Consider the following 25,361-nt stretch of genomic DNA (forward strand, 5'->3'; position numbering starts at 1 on the left):
AGAATGAACTGCTAGAGGAGGTGGTAGATGCAGGTATAGTTAAGTTTTCAAGACATTTGTATAGGTACGTTAATAGGAAAGGTTTAGAGGGAAATGGGCTAAACACAGGCAAGTGAGGCAAATCTTGTTTGGGAAACTTAGTTGGTATAGATGGACCAAAGAGTCTCTTTCCATGCAGTATGACTCTGACTCTACAACTCTGATTAGTCAGAACATTGCCCTGAGAATAAGCAAGATCCTGGCCATACCGGACCAGCCTGCAAAAACTCTTAAGTGTTCAATGTCAGATGTAATTCTGCAAGTCGACAACGTTTGCTGGTTAATTGCACTGATAACTGGTTTCTAATGTTTTCCCTGAGACTCAGTGTGGTGTACTTGCATATACAGGAAACTACATATTACCAGACTGGGCCCTATCCTTTGCAGAAAGAAATAGCACAAGAACACATGTCCCTGTTTCAGCTCAATAAAATAGGTGACAGAAGTTCACTTAATTTTTTTTTTAGGGGAATTCTTTAGACAATTGACACTGACCAGACTGATTAAATGTAAACAAAGTTAGGCAGTTATCTGCCAGTCACCAGTAGCTGATGTATTCACCATACCAGCATATCTACCAAACACAGTCAATTTGGAAGCCAGTTAGTGTACTCCTTCCATACGGTATAAATGTTGGTTTTCCACTTAAACCCATATGCTTGTGGATTTTCTTGATATGAAAAGCTGAAACTAAATGTTTTTTTCAGCAATGTACAAATATTCTATCATTGACTGACTGTTTCTTCTCTGAGGGTATGATGCTAAATTTTTTGAAGTTTGAGTGTAGGAATTAAGAAATTTCAAGTTGTTTAGTAATTAAGTATTTCGATCTTTTTATGTTGTTTTCACAAACATTCTAAATAAAATTAATTCCCCAGTTAGACGTGAAAAATGGCCAATGATGTGACCCATATAAATTAAAATGATGTTTGGTTAACATAATATTTGCCTAATAGGTCCCAGCTATATTCTTTATCGTATAGTTTTGATTTATTTAAATGTTGGGTGAGAAACAGCAGCATATATTTTAGCTGTGTAATAGATTACAAGAGCTGCAACAGTTAGCATTATGGCCCTCTCTTCTGCAGAGGTCTCGATGATAAAACAGAAAAGGAAGTGCCCAAATATTGACTTTAGAATAGATTCCTAGAACTATTGACCACATAGGCTTAAACATCTTGATTGTACGTACAGAATTAAAATCTTCCTGAATTCAGCAACTGGTATCCAATAGATCTTGAAAAACAACTTTGGAATAATGGAGAAAATAACACTTCATCAAGTAGTACAGCATGGAAACAGACCCTTTGGTCCAACCAGTCTGTGCTGAACATTATCCCAAACTAAACTAGTCCCACTTGCCTGGCCCTTATCTCTCCAAACCTACCTGTTCATATATTTATGCAACTGTCTTTTAAACATTGTGATTGTAGCCGCATCCACCACTTCCTCGAAGTTCATTCCACACATGAATCGCCCTCTGTTTAAAACTTTGCCCCCATGTCTTTTTATAAATGTCTCTCCTCTCACCTTAACATGCCCCCTCATCGTTTCCCTTGGATGGGGGATTTCAAGACAACTACCATTAATCTATACCGCTCATTATTTTATAAACTTCTATCAAGTCGCCTTTCTGGTCTAGGTTCCCCAGTTTACCTTTACAACCTTTCTTAAACAAAGGTACAACGTTAGACACCTTTCAGTCATCAGGCACCTCACCCATACTTATAGATGCAAATATTTCTGGGGTAATATTTGCAATTTCTTTTGCTATTTCCCACATTGTTCCAGGATCTGTTAGATCAGGTCCTGGAGATTTATCCACCCTATATTCTGTGCGACCTCCTGAACTTCCTCCAGTGTAATGTGACCTGTTTTAAAAACCTCAAGGTCTATTTCTGAGTTCTTCAGTGTCCATTTCTTCCTCCACAGGAAAGACGATGAAAAATATTCACTTCATGATTTGTCAATATTCAAAAGATTTGGAAATAGCCTGCCAAATCAAAACTGCATTTCATGAGAAATATTAGTGAGAGATCCTATTTTAGGACTCTTGTAAATAGTAATAATTGAACAATATTGCATAAAAATAAAGTAATACCAAATTAAAATTATATCTAAATAATGGATATGCTTTCAACCTTTTTTGTTTGTCTTTTGGGTGTAAACATGGAGAGTACACTTCATAGGGAATGCATTCCTGATTAATAAGTGCAAAGGAACTTCACTTTTCACAATCGTTGGAATTTAATGAACTCCAAATAAGGAAAAACCTTGATTGGGTTCAGATTCAACCAAAACCCTTTACTGTAGCCCCTGACATTATGCATGATTATCATTTCACAACTGTACCTGCTTACGTGCAACATCTGTCTCCCTTGCTTTTGAATACCAGGTTTCATGTGGTTCAGCTCATCATCCCAACATGAAAATTTTAAAGTAAATTTAATAAAATGCCATCTATTTCTATAGAACTTCTCAAATATCTCATTCATAATAATGTTTAAGTGCAGTTGGCAAGAACAGGAATGGATGTTTGGAAACTATCTAGTTAAAAAAAACATTAATTGAAATCTTTAAAAGGGCCCAAGATTCAGAATCGCCGAGTCTGATTGTCTGCATTGAAAATTGTCTTGGGATTAGAAAGCAGAAAGTGAAGGACAAATTGAGGAAAGCAATTAGTGGATTGTGAGTGGGACATTTTTTTAACTTCTGCCCATTTTACTTGATAAAGACTTGAAAGTTCAAGTGCTATTTACAATATACTTTAAATTAAGCTCATTACTTTTGCTAAGATGATTCCAGGTAGTAAACTCCAGAGAAATCTGGATCCATTTAACTGGATGTTCTAAGGAATGGAAGATAGATTTTAATCTGGATAAGTAACAGGTAATACCTGCTGCACCTGTAATAGCCTGTATATACCTCCTTCATCTTGAGCATTATCCAATGCTCATTGAGCTGATTTTCTACATAAACAATTTGCAAGCTTCAACTCATTTGAAATGCTAGAGTCTATTTTATGACCACAGATGGTCATCCAAAATATCTGGCTCTCCAACCTGTCTCTATTGAATTAAAAAATTTTCATGTCCTTACTAAATGTTTCCTGTTGCTGCACCCCTGCAAGCATCACAGTGATGGTACCCTACATCACCTTTCTATTTCTTTTTGCATCATTTTTCACTCCGTTGTTCACTACATCACTCACATACAGTACAATAGCCTAGTTGTTACATCATTCTGCACAAAAAGTGAATTGAGATTGTCAAGGATGCAGTAGCCCTTAAGGTTACACATGTTTTCTTCAAGTTTAAAATCACTGGTATAAACAACTAGATCTGTTCATAAGGTATGGAGGGAATATTTTTAGAATTAAAATGTTTTCCAACTTGAGTAATTTGTCACAAAAATAGCCTTCTGCTCCAGAATTCATGGAGCCTTAAGTGAATTTTAATGAAATCTCTGCCTTTTATACGTATTATATTTCCCCCCCACTTTCTCTCCCCCCCGCCCCCCCCCCCCCCCCCACCCACCTTCACCTCCAGCAACTATGTCCAGCAGCTACAATACAGGAGGCCCAGCAATGGTTGCACAAGAATAGATTCTCGACATACGCGAGGTTATTCTCAAATTTCTCAGGTACAAATTGTTCCTCTTTCCAGCTCAGTAAATATGGTTTGCCAATGATACCAAATGGTGGAGCTAATCTATTAAGTAGGGTTTTAGTACAATTTTTAATATATGGATATACTTTTTTCCGGAGGGCTATTTTGAATGAAAATAACCTGAGTTCTGCAATTTGGCTGTTTTACAAAGAATAGTTCACCTGTTGCCATTAAGGGATGGAGGAAAAGACTTGGCAGGGTGGGAGGACATGCTGTGAGAAATCACAAAATACCAATTCTGTTATCACTGCTAAATCTAATTTAATTGGAGTTTTCTGAATGTTGTTAATGTTCTCGTCAAATCATTGAAGTGTTGTGATTACCTTGTGCTGGCTTTGGGTTTTTTAAACATATTCTTCTATCAATTAAGAATGGTCCATTTGGTTCCTATGAAGACTTATTATTTTCTGCTCTGTCAGGTTCTGATTTACTGAAGTTGACACGAGATGATCTTGTCCAGATCTGTGGCTCAGCTGATGGGATTAGATTGTTTAATGCACTCAAAGCAAGGTAATGTTTGAGAAGCCAATTTAAAAAGGCTCACTCAATCTTTGCATCACAGATATCAAGCACAATTTATATAGCGGACCTGGTCTGAACATAGTACTTGGAAGGGGCTGTATTCCGTGAATTATTTGGATATACTAGGGTAGATATTTTGCCTAATTTTTGGGCACAAAACGTGTTCCTTTTTGTATCCTCCTAGGTATGCAATCCTGTACCTGGTATGTAAATATGACCAGTGTCATGTTAATCTTTGCTTTTTTTTCCAACCTGGCAGTTTCTGAAATGACTGCTGGGTCAGTGTAAATCTAAAGGAGGATCCAGGGCTTCTTAGAGGATCATTTAGCAAAGCGCTAAAAAGGTAGATGGAGCTTGCACTGTACAAGCTGTGAGTAGACCCTCTGATTACACAGAATGCATTAAAAGAATCACTTTCTCTCATCTGTAGAGCCGAGAGAAACTAGAATGTTCCTCCCATTTCCAAACTACTAATGTAGCCCCTGAAAACCTGATACTATCTCCTGCATCTGTCCTGCTGTATTGGAATTTTGATGGGGCACACTGTTCCCCATGCATAGTGAGAATCTTGTCTCTGTCTTATTCACTTTCTCACCATTGAAAGCAACAGTTATTGTTAAGTTACAGTAATTTCTCCAGGTATCACGTATTTCTTTGCTATCGCTTCCTCTCTTGGCATTTCTCCCAGTCAATATGCTGCTCCCTTTTTCTCCTGCAGGAAATGTGGTACCTCATGTTCAGGGAATTTTCAATTCTGAATTTCCAGTCCAGAGCTCTAGTCACCCAATCTCCTTGGCCCATGTCGTTCTTTGTCTGAATTTCAATCTCCCTGTTCCTGTCCCATACCCCATCCTGCCCTACTCTTCTAAACTAGTCATTTTTTTCCCTCAAAAGTAACTCTTATTTCTCTCTAAGCAAATAGTGCTAGGTTTGCTGAATAGGTCCAACAGTCTCCGTTTTTATAAACAAATTGGCTGTTTCTTTAAGTTTGCTGTGACTTCACTTCCAAAAGTACATTGTTGACTGTAAAGTATTTTGTGACATTTGGTGGTCATGAAAGGCAGTGCACAGACTGAACTTTCTTTTTTTGTCTTTTTTTTGTCTTTTCACTTTTCCTTTCAACTTTGATTTTGATCTACCCCATGTGTTAGCTAACAATTTAAGCCCCCTCAACTCCTAATTCTGGTGTCCTACCTATTGTATGTACAATGTCTTTGAGCTTATTCCTTCTTGCATATTTGCTCATGCTCAATAAATACATCTTACTGTTTCCATATTTAGTGACAAATCCCCAGGACCTGATGATTTCCATCTGAGGGTATTGAAAGAAGTAAATGCCATAACTATAATCTTAAAATTCCCTAGTTTAAAGAGTCATCCCTCTGGATTGGAAAATTAAACATGTCTCTCGTCTTTAAAAAGGGTGAAATGGGGAAAACCAGGGAATTACAGACCAGTTAACCTAAACCTCTTGTGGGAAATTTGTTGGAGTTATAATCAAGGATAGGATAACCAGGATAGGGTGAACCAGCATGGATTTCATGACCAGTCATACCTGGAAAACCTAATCGATTTTTCTTTTGAACAGGCGACTAAGGTAGTGGACAGCGGAATGTCTCTGGATGTTATTTGTATGGATTTCCAGAAGACACTTGAAAATATTCCCTGTAAGAGATTGTTAATAAAGGTAGATGCCCATGGAATTGAGGGTAAATTACTGACTTGGTTGGAAAATTGAGTTGCAGGCAACAGAAAGTATAGATAATGGGTAAGGTCTCTCAAATTGGCAGGATATAACAAATGCTGTCCCACAATGAACTGTATTAGCACTTCAATTTTTCATTAACAAATGGATAATTGCATAGAAAATAATGTATCCAAATTTGCTGATGACATAAAGTTAGGTGACAATACAGACAGTGTAAATATCAAAAAAATTACAAAGACATATTGAAAGTTCAGGTGAATGAGCAAAACTGAGGCAAATAGATTTTAGTGTAATGAAGTGTGAGGTTAACCATTTTGACACATAAAAGGATACATCAGGACACACACTTTCGAAATGGTATGAAGTGGATATCCAAAGTTGGAGTTCAGTTGTGTAGATCTTTTAAAAAATGAACAAGTACAGAAAATAATCAAGAAGGCTAATGAAATGCTGGCTTTATATAATATATGCTGCACCTGTACAAAACTCTGGTTAGATCCCATTTGAAGTACTGTGAGCAGATTTAGGGATCATTTCTTGGGGAGGATATGTTGGCCTTGGTGGGAGTACAGTTGGTTTATAAGAATGATACCTGGACTTCAGGGGTTGAGTTAGGCTGGTTTTCTCTAGAACTTAGAAGGTTAAGGATGATCTGATCTTGGTCTTCAAGATATTAAGGGCAAAAGACAGAGTAGATAAATCCCTTGCACTGGTTGGCAATTCTAGAATACCTCGTACCACAAGTAGGATATAAAAAATAAGCTCATTGGCAAGTTGGAGGCTAATTGTCAAATCAAGGTCCACCACTTGCATCCTTTATTGTTTTATCAATACCACAGTATCAGTGTTGTTCTAAACTTTTGTACAAACATTATTGCGTTGTTTGCTATTTCAGCTGTACTCAAAGATCTAGAATTTGTGGCATTCTTAGTTTTTATATTCCTACTACATTCTTGTGCTTTTGAAACTGCTTTTCTATCTCCCGGTTGCTGCTGCTTGATTTACTTCTCTCTTTTTAAACTCTTAACTTTGATGCCCCTTTCTCTTGACTCTCAAATCAAATAAGTAGTTGTGATAACATGTTTGACTCTCTTGTAATAATAGTGAATACATCTGTTTGGTTCCATCACTATACTAAAGCCAACTTACAGCAGTCATGCTATGACTGTAAACTTAGTATATTCTGTTGGTCAACATGGCTGAAGAAAAACTGAAAGAACAGTTTATTTTCTGGGTGTAGTAGTCTTTTAGTAAATGTTGGACGTTTAACAAAGGTGTTAGCTTCAGGTGTTGTATGGCCTTTTCATTAGTTTATTGCTTTTTTTTCTATTTGTGCCTCAGGCCAGCAATAGAAGATCATGCAAAGCCACAGTCTTAACAGTGGTCATGCGTCAAGCTATGATTTTAAAGAGAATAATTCACCAGGTTTTAACACAATAAGCTCCCTGATGACTTTTGCTAATATGATCTAATTATTATTATTACCAAATGCAGGTCTGTTAGACCAAGGTTAACCATCTATGTTTGCCAAGAATCGCAGCATGGAAGAAGTATTTCACAGCTGACTAGCTCACAAGATAATGAAAATGGAGAGGGAGACAGTCGTGCAATATATGGTAAGCAAGCCTGCTGTTTCAACTTTTCTCATTATCTTTATTAGAAATATAAGGATAATGAATTATTTCCTGGTAGGAACATTTCCAGTCCATTTTTCAATACTATAATTGGTCCTTGCTGCCCAGTGGCAATTAAGAGCTTGCATCCTATCCTCCACTACTACTCATCCTACTACAATGAATTGATTCAAATCAGCAACTTGAAACGTAAAATGATTGTCCTTTTGTTTTAGATTGAGAGTTATTGATAAGGCTAAGGAATATTGCATACACTGTATAGATTGATTAGTTAACAGAGCAGGAGGTAGAAATAAATGGGTCATTTTCAGGTTGGCAAGCTATAACTAGTATGCCATAGGGATTAGTGTTGTGTTTTCAACTATTTACACACTCTCAATGATTTGAATGACAGTACCAAATGTACGTTTGCTAAGTTTGCCGATGATGCCATGTTGTAGGAAATTGTCAACAAGACATGAACATTAATGCATTACAGGCCCTTCAGCCCTTGATGTTGCACCGACCTGAGACCAACCTGAAGTCCATCTAGCCTAAACTATTCCTTTATCATCCTTTTGTTTATCCAATGACCATTTAAATGTCCTTTAAAGTTGGCAAGTCTATACTGTTGCAGGCAATGCGTTCCATGCCCCCCTACTACAGAGTAAAGAAATTATCTCTGACATCTGTCCTATATCTATCACCCCTCAATTTAAAGCTAGGTCCCCTTGTGCTGTCCATCACCAACTGAGGAAAAAACCTCTCGCTATCCACCCTATCTAACCCTCTAATTATCTTGTTTATTCTATGTCACTCTCAACCTTCCTGTCTCTAACAGCCTCAAGTCCCTCGGCCTTTCTTCATGAGACCTTCCCTCTATACCAGGCAACATCCAAGTAAATCTCCTTTGAACCCTTTCCGAAGGATCCACATCCTTCCTATAATGTGGTGACCAGAACTGCATGCAATACTCCAAGTGCGGCCGCACCAGAGTTTTGTACAGCTGTAACATGACCCCATGGCTCCGAAACACAATCCCTCTACCAATAAAAGCCGATATAACATATGCCTTCTTAACAACCCTTTCGACCTGGGTGGCAACTTTTGGGGATCAGTGCACATGTACACAGATCTCTCTGATCATCTACATTAACAAGAATGTTACCATTAGTCTCTATATTCCTGTTGCTGCTTTCAAAGGGAATCACCTCACTCTTTTCAGCATTAAACTCCATTTGCCACCTTTCAGTCCAGCTCTGCAGCTTATCTATGTCCCTCTGTAACCTGCAACATCCTTCAGCACTATCCAAAACTCCACCGACCTTTAGTGTCATTGCAAATTTACTAACCCATCCTTCTACGCCCTCATCTAAGTTATTTATGAAAATGACAAACAGCAGGGACCCCAAATTAGATCCTTGCGGTACACAGTTAGTAACTGAACTCCAGGATGAACATCTATCAATCACTCACCTCTGTTTATTTTCAGCTAGCCAATTTCTGATCCAAATCGCCAAATCAACCTGAATCCCATGCCTCTGTATTTTGTGCAATAGCCTACCATGGGGAGCCTTATGAAATCCTTACTGAAATCCATATACACCACATCAAATGCTTTACCCTCATCCACCTGTTTGGTCACCATCTCAAAGAACTCTAAGGTTTGTGAGGCACGACCTACCCTTCACAAAATTGTGTTCACTATCCCTAATCAACTTATTCCTTTCTAGATGGTTATAAATCCTATCTCTTATAACCTTTTCAAACACTTTACCCACAATCGAAGTAAGGCTCACTGGTCTATAATTGCCAGGGTTGTCTCTACTCCCCTTGTACAAGGCGGCAACATTTGCTATCCTGCAGTCTTCATTGTAGACAGTGATGACAAAGATCAAAGCCAAAGGCTCTATAATCTCCTTCCTGGCTTTCTAGAGAATCCTAAAATAAATCCCATCCAGCATAGGGGACTTGTCTATTTTCACATTTCCAGAATTGCTAACACCACCTCCTTTGTGAACCTCAACCCTATCTAGTCTAGTAGCCTGTATCTCCATATTTTCCTTGGCAAAAACGTCTTTTTTAGTGTGAATACTGACAAAAAATATTCATTTAGTGCTTCTCCTATCTCCTCTGACTCCTCACACAATTTCCCACTACTGTCCTTGATTGGCCCTAGTCATTCTTATTTCTGATATACCTGTAGAAAGCTTTAGGGTTTTCCTTGTTCCTAGCTACCAATGACTGCTTATATCCCCTACTGGCTCTTATTAGCTCTCTTTTTAGGTCCTTCCTGGCTAACTTGTAACTCTCGAGCGCTCTAACTGAGCCTTCACGCCTCATCCTGGCAAAAGCCGCCACCTTCGTCTTGACATGAGATTCAACTTGTTTAGTAAACCACCGCTCCCTCGCTTGACCACTTTCTCCCTGCCTGATAGGTACGTACTTATCAAAGAGCTGTTCCATGAATAAACATAGATTGTCTGTAAGGTAAATTGACAGGTTAAGTAAGCAGATCAAAATCTGGTGGATGGTGTAAAAAGTGGGTAACTATGAATTGACAGTTTTGGCAGCAAGAGGAGCAAGGCTGTGTGATTGTTAAATGGAGAGCTATTTCAGAACTTCAGTGATATAAAGGGAACTGTGTATCCTAGTAAATGAATTTTAGAGTTAGTATACAATTTTAACAAGCCGTTATGGAGACAATGGAATATCTTTGTTTATTGCAAGGGAGAATGGAGTAGAAAAGTAAGGAAGCTTGACTGCAGCTGTACTGTTTGTTGATAGCACATATGGAGTACTACGTATAGATCTGGTATCCTCCATTTAGAGATAAAATTGCTTTAGAAGTTCAGAGAAGGTTCCCCTTGACTCGTTTTAGAGGCTTATCGTATGAAGTAAGGCCTAACCTCTTCAACTATGTCCATTTCAGTTTCGAAGACTGAGAGGTAACCTTATTAATGTGCATAAAACTTTAAGAGGATGGATTGGGATAGATACCAGAAGGATGTTTCCCGTTGTGGGGAAAGCTAAAACCAGTGCACCTCCTTGACACATAAGTTTCCGTGTTGAGACAAATGAGTTTTTTTTTCCTTGTGTTGTTATAATACGGAATTCTCTTTCACGGAATGTAGTGGAGACTAGATCCTTCAATCTATTCAGGGCCGACTTAGATTTTTATAGGCAGGCAGGTTGAGGGTTAAGAGATGCATACAGGAAAGTGGAACCTGATTTCTTGCATGGTACAAGCCTAGTGACTTACTGCTGTGTTCCTGTGAAATACTTGTTTGTAGCCAAGTGCAGGTTATAATTGCAGATTGGCATTTTTTCCATAGCTACCTTCACTACAGCTTGTCATACCCCATGCCCTGTAAAGTCTTCTGGTTGCTTCGCCTTTGTCGTATCTGTTCGGATGATGCCGCCTTCCAAAACAGTGCTGCTGATTGGCTTTCTTCTTCCATAAGTGTTTTCCCACCCACTGGTGAGGGGGCTCTCAACTGCATCTGACTTATCACCATGCTTCCACCCTTGCCCCTTACCTTCACAATCAACAGTGTGATTGGGTCCCCTTGTCCTCACTTTTCATCCCTCCAACCTCAGAATTCAAAGTATCATCCTCTGCCATTTCAGACAACTCCAACAGAAAGCCACCACCAAACACATCATTTTCCATCACTCTCCCTGTCTGCATTTCACAGGGACCGTTCCCTATGGGAACACCCTAATCCATTCCTTGACCACCAATACTGCCCATGTAATCACAGAAGGTGCAACATCTGCCCCTTCTTCACCTCCCTGCTCACTGTCCAAGGGCCTAAACATTGTTTTCAGGTGAAGCAGCATTTCACCTCTACCTCTTCTAATCTTGTGTATTGTGCTCTCTGCATCCAATGTGGCAAAATCTACATTGGAGAAACCACACTCAGACTGTGTGATCACTTTGCGGAACACATCTGGTCTGTGTGCAAGCATGACCGAGACATTCCAATAGCTGGTCATTTTAACACAGCATCCTGCTCGCATGTCCACTTGTCTGTCCTCAGCATGCTGCAATGGTCCAGTGAATCACAATGCAAACTGGAGGACCAAATTCTCATCTTCAGACTAGGCACCTCACAACCTTCTGGACTGAATGTTGAGTTCAACACCTTCAGATTGTGAACCCACTCCCATTCGTTCCCTTTGTTTTAGATTTACATTTGCATTCTCTGGCTCCGCCCCCTTGCTCTACCCCCGTCAAAGTTTGTCTTCTGATCTCAGTTTGTCATGGCAAATGATGAATTACATTCTCATATCTAGTATCAGAGTAATTATTATAATGTGACATTTGGTGCTCATAGAGCTATTGCGCATTAAAATCTCGTGCCCCAACATTAAAATACGCTAAAACCATTACAGTGCCTGTTGCATAAGCGGCACCCTAGTACAATCTGACATGTCTGTGTTGAGTGCCAAACTTGTCATGTACAAAGCTAAACAAAGCCAATATTAAATGGATTGGACTGGTGGAAGAGCGGTGATGTGAAGGGAGAGAGGGTATGGAAAAATTGGGGACATGCTCAGCTCGTTTCACCCCTTCTGTGAGAGAAGCCACCCTGCCCACCTCCAGCTGCAGTCAACTGCAATGTCCTCCAGTATCCTGAAGAACTCTCAGACCCCTGCAAATTACTATCTGCAGTTATATGGTGTCTGAAGTGTGAAAATTGAATCAAACTGGAAGTGTTTGGGAAATGCTGTCTTTCCCATTAGCTTTGTAACTATCAAGTATAATTCCTTTTCTTCAAAAAGGAAGACAAACCTCTACAGGCCAGTTAGCTTAAAATGTCAGGAAAATTATTACAAGCTATTACTAAATTTATAGCAGGAAACTTAGATAAATTCATGGTAATTGGGCAGAATCAACATGGTTTGAGAGAAATTATGACGGTGGCACAGTGGTTAGCACTGCTGCCTCACAGCACCAGAGACCCGGGTTCAATTCCCGACTCAGGCGACTGACTGTGTGGAGTTTGCACGTTCTCCCCGTGTCTGCGTGGGTTTCCTCCGGGTGCTCCGGTTTCCTCCCACAGTCCAAAGATGTGCAGGTCAGGTGAATTGGTCATGGTCATGGTAAAGGGGTAAATGTAGGGGAATGGGTGGGTTGCGGGTCGGTGTGGACTTGTTGGGCCGAAGGGCCTGTTTCCACACTGTAAGTAATCTAATCTAATCTAAAGTAATTTGGAGAAGTAACATCTGTGGAAAACGGGTTACTGGTAAATGTCCTGTATTTAGATTTTCAAAAGGTGTTTGATAAAGTGCCATATTAAAGGTCATTACAGAAATAAAAACTCTTAGTGTAAGGATAGCACATAGACATGGTTCAAAGATTGACAAAATGGAAGGAAAAAATGCATAAATTGGTATTTTTCTTGATTGCAAAATGGCTCAGCATAAGGATTTTTGCTGGGACATCATCTCTTTATAGTTTATATTAAAGACTTTTTAATGAAGGAATAGTTGCAAAAATTACTAATGGCGCAGATAGGAAAGAAAGTTTTGGAGAGGATGTATGGAGAGATATTGGTAGATTAAATGAGAAGATGGTGATATGGCAAATAGAGTATAATGAGGGAAAATGTGAAATTGTCTATATTTTCAAGAAGAATATTTTAAAAATATCTAAATGATGAGGGATTGTAGAGCTCTGAGATTCAGAATGGTCTGGGTGGCCTAGTGCATAAATGCAAATGTTAATAAATACATACAGCAGCAAGTAGTCAGAAGAGCTAATAGAATGTTATTGTTCACTGTGAGGTGAATTGAATACAAAAGTAGGGAGGTTATGCTTCAGCTATACAGGGTGTCAGTGAGATCAGACTGGAGCATTATATATGGTATTGGACATCTTATTGAAGGATGTAAATACATTGGTTATAGTTCAGTGAAAGTTTACCAGACTAATACCTGGAATGGGTAGGTTGTTTTATCATGAAAGGTTAAAGGGTTAGGCTTGTGTTTTCTGGAATTTACCAGAGTAAGAGTAAACTTGATTGAACCAAATAGGATTCTGAAGGGTAGATCTGGAGAGGAGGTTTCCTTTTATGGGAAAATCTAGAACTAGAGGTCACCCTTTTTAAAAACAAGGATTGCCCATTTTAAAAGTAGGGATGCAGTAAAATTTGAGGATTGAGTCTTTGGAACTCTCCCTGAAAAGACTCTGAAAGCAGAGTCTTTATAGATTGCCAATGCAGAGGTATATAACGTCCCTGGTAAACAAGGGGTTGGAAGGATTATAAAGCATAATGAAGAATGTGGATTTGAGGTTACAATCCATGATCTTATTAAGTGACTGGACAGGCTCAGAGGGCTGAATGTCCTAACCTTGTTTGTATGTAAATTTTAGAATGGCTTGTCATTGCATTTGAGTGCCTAAACAGTGCTTTTGAATCGGTGTTTAAAAAGAAGTGAGCTGTATAAGCTGCCATTTTTATTTGATCCATGGGTTATGGGCTTTGCTGGCCAGGACAGCCATTATTCCTCATTTCCTAATTGTCCTTGAGAACATCTTAGTCATCTTGAACTGTTGAGGTCCATTGACAGATAGGTACATAGTGCTGTTGGAGAATTGCAGGATATTGATCAGCAACTCTGAAGGATCAGTGGTGGTATGTGACTTAGGGCCATGTGGGTGATGGTGTTTTCATGTTGCCCTTGTCCTTCTAGGTGGTAGAACCTTTTTTTTGTAAGGTGATATGGTGAATTGCTGCAGTGCTGCTTGTACACTGTTGCCACTGTAGAGAGATTTGAAAGTGACTGATCAGGTCCCAATCAAGTGGGCTGTTTTGTCTTGGAAGTTTGTCAAGCTTTGGGTGTGGAGCCATACATATTCTGGCAAGTCTGCTTTCATCAAATGAGATGGCATCCTTTGAGATGGCAGATTGTTTTTAAGGAGATGAGAGTTAACCACAGGCTGGTCCAGGTCAATTTTCTGATTGACTTGGTACTGCCCCTCACTCGAGAATTTTGGTATGGACGATTCAGTAATGATTAATGTCAGTGATTGTCAAGGGAAGATGGGTAAATGGTTCTTGATCAGTGGAAAGTGCATAGGATGTACTTGGGTGAGGGACTTCAATAGGGCTGAAGAAAGGCTTATGCCCGAAATGTCGATTCTCCTGCTCTTTGGATGCTGCCTTACCTGCTGCGCTTTTCCAGCAACACATTTTCAGCTCTGAGGGACTTCAATAGTCATCCCTTAGAAGGATTCAATTGTATTTCCGACTGAGTTGCCCAAAAATATGTAACTGTTGGACTGGGTCAGTGTCAGGTGATAAGGGAACCAACAATAGGGGGAAAGCCTACTTGACCCTGTCCTCACCAATCTGTTGCAGATACATCTACCAATATGTCATTGAGGGGAGTGTCTAATGCACGGTTCTCCAGAGACAAAATCCTGCCTTCACATTGAAGATACTCTGTGTGATAATTTCTTAACAGGTCTCAAAATTCAAAACTTGCCATTTGAGGTGCTGTGAGCCATCAACAGCAGAATTGTATTCACCACATTCTATAACCTCATGGCCCAACTTATTCTTCATTCGCCCATTACCAGCAAGCTTAAGGTTTAAGTCTGGTTCAATGAATGGTGCAGAGGATGTGCCAGGAGCAGCTCCAGGCTGACCTTTTAAAATAAGATGTCAACCTGTCGATGCTACAACATGACTACTTGCATGCCAGTGATCAAAAATAGTATATGATAGACAGCTAAGCAGTCTCACAACCAATAGATCAGGTCTAAGCTGTGCAATCCTGCTACATCCATTATTGAATGATGTTGGACAATAAAACAGCTAACCGAATGAGAAGGCTTTACAAATCTCCATCCATTACATGGGAACCAAACATAACACTGGAAAAGACTAAACTAAAGTGGTTACAATAGTCTTTGACCAGAGGTGCTGAGTGAATGATCCATTAAAAGCAAAACACTGCAGATGATGTGTATCTGAAAGAAGCACAGAATGCTAGAGAAACTCAGTAGATCTGGCGTCATCTGTGGAGAAAAAAAAACTGAGTTACCTTTTTAGTCCAGTGTGGTCATATAGGACTTAGTACTAACTTTTGAGTGGATGATCCATCTTTGCTTCCTCCACTGGTCCTCAACATTGCAGGTACCAATCTTTATTCAATTTTACACTATCTGACATCTGAAAATTGTCAAAAACACTAAAGACTGCAAAGACTGTTGACCCTGAACATTCTGTCAACAGTACTGCAGAATCGACTGTTGCCCTAACCAAGCTGTTCCAGTACAGAAACAGCACTTGTATCTACCCAGCAATGTGTAATATTGTACAATATATCGTTCACAAAATGCAGGATAAATCCAACCTTGCCAATTAAAGCTTCATGACCTAGTCTTGATCATCACTAAGGTGAGGAAGGTATTATCGATGGTGCAGTCACAACTAGATAGTTAACTATATCATTTTGTTTCCTATAATTCACAAACTACCTTGCTGGATGTTGCTTGAATATAACTCCAGATATTCCAATGCACGTTCTGGAAGAATGTCAGTAGATGTAAACTTGATGGGTGTTTTGAGACCTTTTCAATGATCTGAATGTAGAGACAGTGGTTTCCTAAGGAGGCCTTTGGAGAACTCTGCATTCTCTTGTAATCCCAACTCTAACTTGTACTCAAGGCCTCCTGTTCTGGAAGCAGTTATGTTTAAGACTTATGCTACATGGTCATTCTCTTTGGTTACATGGCTCAACTTAGTGCATCTTTACAACATGTTAGTCACTAAGGACCTCTTTTGCTCAAGCCATTCAGTATCCCTGTGTATAAATATTCCAGATATTGTGTGACAGGATTTTCTGGATTACAGAACTTTACCACCCTTGCACAAAGGCGGACATTTTTTTTCCCTGAACTCTGGCTATGGGAAGCTAACATTCAGCACCATAGCCCCCTTTGTTTTTGAAAATCTGTCACCAGTCTGAGACACTGTATCTTGGAGGTGTGGAGGGCATGTGCAGTCTATATTGTGCCCTGCTGCAGTACACCATCTCTCTACTGCTGCTGGCAGAGGACAGCTCCCATTACTGAAGGGGAAACTCCAGCTGAACCAACCATTCTGGCCCAGGCAGGAGAATAATTCCCTTCAATCTACCATCGTTATCACTTTTCTGCTCCCTTCCTGAACATTAAGGTCAGGTAGGTAGCAAGGGTTGAGTAATGAGGTAGTAAGGCGTGTTAGAAAGAGGTGAGTCTGTACAGGAGTGGTGGGAGGACTAATGCAGAGCTCATTGCAATGTTTGGGTGAGAAAAGAGAAACCTCATTGAGTCCTCTCATCATGAAATATAGAATTTGTTTGAAACGTGTATAGGTACTTGTTAAAATGTTATTATAAAATTGCAGGAACAGCTGAATGAGGTGGGATTCATCTGGCTTTCATTGTGTACTTCTGTTTGTATATTTTGACACAACTATGTAGTTTGTTAGGTCATTTTAGCGGGCAGAGAAAAGTTACTTTGGGTTTAGTGGTGACAAACAAGTTAATGTCACACCGGGGAAGGAAATATCCTGACCTAAGCTAATGAATGTTAATTAATCATGGAGTTTTTAGAGTAATATAGCTTTGCTAGTGCCAGCTTTTTTTGATTTATTTGAAAATCACAAGTTAATTCTCTTTACTAAATCATTAAGGAGAAGGAATAGCACAGTATGTAGTGGAGGTATGTATCTCCCATAGCAGTAAAGCTTGAGGATCCCTTATGGTCAGCAATGCAGAGTTTACCTTTATCAAAAAGTAATACTATTAATTTTTAGTTGTGGTGCTATGTCCAAGTTTATCAAGCTATCAGCATGGAATACATTTGCTCTTTAAATCTGGGATTGTTTAGATAAACTAGATAAGTTATGATTGGCCACTGCTTCCTTGTCAGTCTTGCCATACTCCTGTCTTCCAGGGTGTATCTGATGCTCAGTATCCTGCAAAAATACGAAAATGTTAATCTTGAGAAATATTCATAAGTCATTTAGATAAATCAGAACTTGCATGTTCTTGAAACAGACACACTTTTTGTCAAAGCTTTTTGTGTTGTTCACATCAGGACAATTTGCAAGAAGAGCAGTTTTGATGGGCAAAACCACATTTGCCCAGTGATTGCTTGACAAGCGAATGCTGATTAGTAGAGACCTCTCAATGGAAACTGCAGGAGTTAACAGCAATTGACAGTTAACTGTCAGGCTTTGTTTATATTTTTAGCCAGTCATATTGACTGAGGCCTCTCTTGAGTACTGTGTATTGTTCTGGTTGCCCTGTTTTTGGAAGGGTATTAAATTGGAGAGGGTTCAGAAAAGACTTAGCAGGATGTTGCTGGGACTGAAAGGTTTGAGTTATAGGGATAGGCTGGGACTTTTTGCACTGTAGTGTAAGAGGTTAAGGGGGTGACCTTATAGAGGTTTATAAAATCATGAGGGGCATAGATAAGATGAATAGTAGAGGTCTTTTCTCTTGGGTAGGTGTGTTCAAAACTAGGGGGCTTGTTTTTAAGATGAGAGGAGCAAGATTTAACATAGACCTGAGGGGGAACATTTTCATGCACAGGCTGGTTCGTGTGTGGAAGGAACTACCAGGGGAAGTGGTAGATGCAGGTGCAGTTACAAACATTTCAAAGACATTGTATAGGGACATTAATAGGAAATGTTCAAAGGAATATTGGCCAAGCATAAGTAAGTAGGACTTGTTTTGTTTGGGAAATATGTTTGGCATGGATGAGGTGAACCATGCTATATGACTCTAAATTGCCACAGCAAGAATCCACCACTCCTCTCTTGATTTAGTCCAAACATCTGAATTATTAATACAGTGATGTAACAATTATTCTATCTGGCCAGTTAAATATTAGCATTTATGTACATGTACATTTTTTTTTAATCATTCTTCTATTTGTCTGCATTCTAGTATACCATGCCATCTACCTGGAAGAACTAACAACAGCAGAACTTGCCAAAAAGATTGCTGCTATCTTTAGTATATCCCAAAATCAGATAAACCAGGTGTACAGACAGGGTCCTACAGGTATTCATGTTCTTGTCAGTGATCAGGTGAGTGGATATTTTGTTGCATTAAAAGTCTGAGAACCATCTCCACTAAGTTCAGTAGCTGCCTTCATGTCTATGGCTCTCGATAACGAGCTCAATTGGGATAGTTCTTAACTTTGTGTATAAATTAATTTCTTTTACCCCATGAGAATGTAGATGTCAGCATTATCTCAGTGGCAGCACACTGACTTAAAAGGCCTGAGGTTACACAAGACTCCATGTAAACAATGACTGGTAAGAGCTGCCTTTCAGATTGTGCACCTTTAGCCTGAAGGTCCTCCTTCCTGACTAGCATGGAAGAATTTAGGAATGGGATAAGTTTTGTGTTTTAAACTCATTTTCTTGGTTATAAAGCAATGGCAATAGGCCTATCGAATGCATATGCTTTAATCTTTCTAATCTCTTGAACTGCTTCACTTTTTTGATCAGCAAGTTGAACATGACTAAATGTTTGAAAATTAGCATAAACAATTGCATTGACAGGAGTGTTTTCAGTTTGTGATGAGCATAATAATTTGGTGAAGCCACCAAGCAGGAATACTTATATGCCATACAGCATAAGCAGCGAGTGATAGACAGAGCTAAGTGATCCCAGAACCAGTGGACCAGATCTGAGTTCTGCAGTCCTGCCACATCCAGTCATGAATGGTGGTGGGCAATTAAACAACTTACTGGAGGAGGAGGTGGTTCCACAAATTTCCACATTCTCAATGATAGAAGAGCCTCGCCAGTTTAATATTAGCATTTATGTATATGTACATGCAGAAAGTAAGACTGAAGCTTTTGCAGCAACCTTCAGCCAGAAGTGTGGAATAAATGATCCATCTCTTCCTCCTCTCGTGGTCCCTGGCATTACAGATCGTACCCTTCAACTAATTTGATTGACTTCATGTGATATCAAGCAACAGTTGGAGGGCCCTGATAACATTCCAGCAATAGTACTGAAGACTTGTGCTCCAGAATTTGCCATTCCCCGAGCCAAGCTGCATCTATCCTATAACATGGAAAGTTGTCCAAATGCATCCTGTACATAAAAAGGAGGACAAATATAACCTGGCCAATTACTGTCCCATCAGTTTACTCTCGATCATCAGTAAAGTGATGGAAGATGCCATTAACAGTGCTATCAAGAAACATCTGCACAGTGATGCCCAGTTTGGGTTCCAACAGGGACACTCATCTCCTATCTCATGATGGCTTTGATTCAAATATGGACAAAAGAGCTGAATTCCAGAGGTGAGTTGAGTGTGACAGCCCTTGACATCAAGGCTGCAAAGAGCATCAAACAGCCCTTGCAAAGCTGAAATCAGTGGGTATTGGGTGCAAACTCTGCAGTGACGAGAGTCATACTTGACACGCAGGAAGATGGTTGTGGTTGTTGGTCAGTCATCTCATCTCCAAGACATCTCTGCAGAAGTGCCTCAGGGTCGTGTCTTAGGCCCAACCATCTTCAGCTGTTTCATCAATGACCTTCCCTCCATCATGAGGTCAGAAGTGAGATTGTGCAATCATTGGCGAACAATGTTCAGCACTATTCGCGACTGCTCAGATGCTGAAACAGTCCATGTCCAAATGCAACAAGATCTGGACAATATCCATGCTTGGGCTAGCAAGTGGCAAGTAATATTCACACCACACAAATGCCAGGCTTTGGCCATCACCAACAAGAGACAATCTAACCACTGCCCTTTGACATTCAATCATGTTACCATTACTGAATCCCTCACTATTAAAATCCTGGGAGCTATCATTGATCAGAAACTCAACTGGACTCACCACATAAACGCAGTAGCTACAAGAGCAGGTCATAGGCTCGGAATACTGTGGTGAGTAACTCCCTTCCTGACTCCTGAAAGCACAAGTCAGGAGTGGATAAGTCCAGCCTCAACAGCATTCAAGCTCAGCACCATTCAGGCCAAAGTAGCCTGCTTGATAAGCACCGCATCCACTCCCCCCTCCACCGATGCTCAGTAGCAGCAGTGTGTACTATCTATAAGATGTACTACAGAAATTCATCAGAAATTCTCAGACAGCACCATCCAAACCCATGACCACTTCCATCTAGAAGGACAAGGGCAGCAGATATATGGGAATACCATCACGTTGGAGTTCACATCGAAGGCAATCATAATCCTGGGTTGGAAATATATTGCAGTTCATTCATTGTGGGTCAACCCACAGCAGGTGGACTGCAGCGGTTCAAGAAGGCAGCTCACCACACCACCACCTCAAAGGCAACTAGGGACAGGCTACAAATGCTGGCCAGCAAGCAACGGGAACATCCCACAAACATGAATACGTTTAAAAAGCGAACAGCGGTAAAAATATAAATTTTAAACAGCTTAAATTTGAGTTTGGCAATTGTGGTTGCCATGATATGTTTGGAGAAGTAACCTGTAGTGAATCAAAATTGCTCTGTGGAGAACAGCAATTTTTATTTGGTTCTTTAGTAAAAGATCCCAAGGTGTCTCACAGGAACCAAATGGAACAAGAAGATGCCATACCAGTCTATTTGGTCAGAAAACCAAAATTGAGAGGTTTATGGAATTCCAGAGCAAAGGGTGTTGACAGCTGAAAGCATAGCCAATAAGGAAGGTTGGGACATTAAAGTTATGGATCATCAAGAATTTGGGGAACACTGACATCTGGGAAGAGATATGAACATTTTAAAATGGAGCCATTGCTTACCAGGAGCTAGTGTAGCTTAGCAAACCTAGGTGGTGGAACATGACTTACTGTTACTATGGATATCGGTAGTAGAACTTTGGATGACCTCAAATTGACAGAGGATAGAACATGGGAGGACAGCCAGTATAATAGAATATTCAAATTTATAGGTACTAAAAACATAGATAAGGGCTGTGGAAGCAGTTTAACTGAAGAGCTGGAGAGTGGTGATGCTTTAAAGCTGAAAATAGACCATCGTAGTGATGGTGCAGCTGTATTTGGAAAATCATTTGATGTCGTAAACACTCTGGTTTAGCCTTAGAGGAGTGACATTGGTAGTTAGGGAAGCTTATCAGGGGGACTAAAGATAATAGCTTCAGTCTCCCTGGCATGGATGAAACTTTCGCCCATCTAGTACTGGATAGTAAAAAAGCAATCTGAGTTTAGAGATTGGGGAGTTAAGACAGAAAATGGTAAGTGGAACTGAGTGGTGTTGGAGTAGGTGGAAATTGATATGAATTATAAACAATATTTGCCTTGGATCTGGAATTATGTTCAAGTGTGTACCTTTGGCAGTAATCAAATTCACCATGTAACCTGGTGTTTCCTTCTATGGAAACAGGTGGGATCTCTTGGGTCCAAAAAAAATCTCATTGACACCTATATTGCTAAAAGCATTGAACAAGCTTTTTGACTGCAATGAAATTTAAAATAGATGAGTTCTTTAATTGCTGTTTATGCACAAGGTGGTCTGATGGAAATCAATCCTGTTCAGATGTTAATACTGTAGATAGTGACATATAAGATGCCTCCAAGAATCATGTTTTGCATTCACTTGATATTTATGCACCTTTTGGCCATGACAAGCCATACTGCCATCAATAGTTATACTCAAATTTTCACTCTGCAAATGAATATTTTACTTGCACCTTTATTACTGGGTGCAAGGAATTAAACAAGTGATTATGGGCTATATTGTGAAGATAAGTTAGAACTCAAGATCTGTTCTGTTATGAGTGAGGTTTATAAAATTGTTCTGTACACACAGATATCAAAACAATTGAAATGGATAGTCCTTATTTGGGCCTGATTGTTCACTTGGAGATTGAGGTAGATAGAAGTCACACAACAGAAACGAGCTATTTGATCCTAGCAGCCTAGGTTGATACTTATCCTCCACATGAATAAATGCTTCTCAGCATGTGCAGCCACTGTTTCTCCAGATTTCTTCATCCTTGTTCCTCCTCATATACTGCCAGTCTTCACTATCAACCTGAATAGGCAGAGCAAGCATTAATTTCACCGGTGGTACCATCTTTGTACATTGCAATTGTTGGGAATGGATTGTGAACCAAGAACTGAGGTGAGCGTTCTACCAACAAAGTCAACAGTATTTTAGAAAAAATTCTCAGATGCCAAAAAACTTTGTTTTTAATTTGAGGGAATTGTATTGAATTTGAAAGAGGCCATCTCCAATGAATCTTGGGAACGGAATTTATCTTTAGTCTCTAGTATGAAGATATCCTTTTTCCACTAGTTTCTGGGTGATCATAATCTGTCACTTTCAGTATTTCAGAATAAAATAAGTGCGGTTGGGTGTCAGTTATAATTAGAAATGTCAATCAGGGTGTTGTTGGATTACCAAAGGGACATTCTAGTTTGAATGTAAGCGATTTTAAAATATCCTTAATTGCTGTGTTCATTTTGAAAATATTTTGCAGATGGTTCACAACCTCCAAGATGAAAGTTGCTTTGTAATCAGTACGATAAAAGGTTTGTAATTTTCTTCAAAGTTTGTATATGCAAACCTAATTTTAAGCAGATTTATCATACTTTTTTTGTATTTTACAGCTGAAAATAGTGAAGGCTACCATGTCATTTTGAAGTAACCTGTCCCATTTAGCAGTTAAGCTGGACTACATTTTTGCATATAGAAGATATCTTTATTATGACAAAGGACATTGAGCAAATTCATCTAAATGTTAGAATCTGACTTCACTGTACAAAATGTTTCATATTGAAAACACAGCTTGACTGTTCAGTTACTTTACTGTGAGTTTGAAATTTCTGGAAATATCACTGCCACCAATCTGCACCCTCCTTGCATGTGTAGGATGCAGCAAGCTTGAGGGTAGACCTGAACGTCCAGAAATTATGGTTCAAAGTGGTCTTCATAAATATGACGAGGAAAATGGCCAGTAGATCCAGATTTGCACAATAATAGTCTCATTTTGAAGCAGTTCTGCTTCACCTTAACTGTCTAGTTTCTTGATTATTGGTTTTGAGATTGTTGAGGTATGCTATGTTTTTTTTAAATGTTTGCCTTTTACTTTGTGCTGTAATGCATTTTACTGCCTTCAAGATACGAGTTTCACTCTATAGAACTGTATCTGCAAGATCATATAGTGCAGTTGCTAATTTGCATTCTAAAAGAGAAAAACTATATAAAAATGTTGTGATTTCAATTCCTGTCTCGAATCAGGACATTGTTTAATTTAAAGTTGCAGCTTGCACATTAAATATATTTTTTCCTGCTTCCTTTAAGGTCACATGGCTTTTTATATATAAAAACTGATCTTATTTGTTTTGAACATCGTAATTTTTATTGTTTCAGTTCAGTGTCAAACCTTTTATCTGTAGATAAACAGCAGTTGTGAATAAAGCAAGGAGATTCTCAGTTTTGTTTGTAAATCATAATTGCTGTTAGATCAGAGGAAAGGTATGTTCTGCATTATTAAAAACAAATTTGTAAATTCCATTAATCAAATCCTATGCTTTTGAAAGCTGTATTTAAAAAAAAATGTTGTGTCCAATGATTCTCCAAGTCATAATTGTGCCTATGTGACCAAATCTCACTGCACTGATATGTTAATAAAATCAAGTTGCTTACTTTTAAGATGTTTTCATGGGATTACAATGAATTAGTTGGCAAATGAGAATTTTCAGCTTAATACTATGTATACAAGTGAAGGAAGGAACTCTTGTGGCACAGTGATTATATCCCTGCCTCTGGACCATGAGGTTAGGGTTCAAGTCCTACCTGCCATGATTGTATCACAAAATTTCCAAACTGATTAAAAATGATTAGAAGTTACCAAAGGTAAAAATAAACTTGTTAGTTTGGCTGTTCACTTCAACTTGTTGGTTGTCAAAATTGCTTTTAAATATACCACGAACAAAACACATTTTAACAGATTCCTGTTTAGGACGCAATTTGTAATTAGATTAGTTAACTTGTGAAACATCAGCAACTTAGTTTTGACTTAGTGAATTTATCCCATAATTAATATCACAGTCTTAAAATCCTATTTTGCAAATGTCTCAAACTCTGTGTAATGCTAATGTGACAATTAAACTACATGGGCATTTGCTATCAATTCTGTACAACACTGTGGAATGTTGGCATTTAACTGACAGTGTTGTGAAATATTCTAAATTTGGCTTAAGCCATCTTGATTAAATAGCAAAGCAGATTCCTACATGAAGCACTAGCTTTTTGTTTCTAGATGCCTGCTGACATGCAGTGCATTTCACTATTTTAAGATTTCCAGGATATTTTAACTTTAACTCTTAAATTTTGTTCCACATGAAATATAAAAACTAAAATGGTATTTTTGAAGTTTTCACTCATAGTAACAGCAGTTCCATAGAAAATGCAGTATATATTGATTTTTGTACCTGTTAACATGTCAGAAGAACACAGATTGGTGAAGATGTTTTTGAAAGATATACCCATGCAGTCAACATAGTGAAGACTTTGTTTGGATGTTTTTCATCTGTTAACATTCAAGGATTCTTAGGACCTTTTCTTTTCAACATTTTAGCCCATATTCTGATCTCTATAGCAGAGACTGTAGGAACCTGAGTTGTATGGGACTGCCCAGGAAATGTTAACTTCAAATGGACAGTTGAGCCATTGATTAATTAAGGACATCCTGCCAATGTGAAAACTACCCATTTATGCTCTGTCTCTGCTTTAATAGTCAACAAATTATGTATCCATGTTAATGTTCCCTCCTACATTAATGCTCTTATTTGGTATAGTAACCTT

General features: G+C 39.0%; 1 protein-coding gene across 4 annotated transcripts in view; it reads left to right on the top strand.

Moving 5' to 3' along the window:
- Nucleotides 1-24,447, top strand: part of LOC140477367 (upstream-binding protein 1-like) — an 84,936-nt gene extending 60,489 nt beyond the window's left edge. For all 4 annotated transcript variants that reach the window (XM_072571151.1, XM_072571149.1, XM_072571152.1 and 1 more), the window contains 6 exons: nucleotides 3,588-3,681; nucleotides 4,127-4,217; nucleotides 7,432-7,553; nucleotides 18,504-18,646; nucleotides 23,032-23,083; nucleotides 23,162-24,447. In XM_072571151.1, the coding sequence (XP_072427252.1) occupies nucleotides 3,588-3,681; nucleotides 4,127-4,217; nucleotides 7,432-7,553; nucleotides 18,504-18,646; nucleotides 23,032-23,083; nucleotides 23,162-23,199 (540 nt within the window). In that variant the 3' untranslated portion in view covers nucleotides 23,200-24,447. The remainder of the gene's footprint in view (nucleotides 1-3,587; nucleotides 3,682-4,126; nucleotides 4,218-7,431; nucleotides 7,554-18,503; nucleotides 18,647-23,031; nucleotides 23,084-23,161) is intronic.
- Nucleotides 24,448-25,361: the final 914 nt, after the last annotated feature.

Source organism: Chiloscyllium punctatum, chromosome 5, assembly GCF_047496795.1.
Source record: "Chiloscyllium punctatum isolate Juve2018m chromosome 5, sChiPun1.3, whole genome shotgun sequence".
Classification (NCBI taxonomy): domain Eukaryota; kingdom Metazoa; phylum Chordata; class Chondrichthyes; order Orectolobiformes; family Hemiscylliidae; genus Chiloscyllium; species Chiloscyllium punctatum.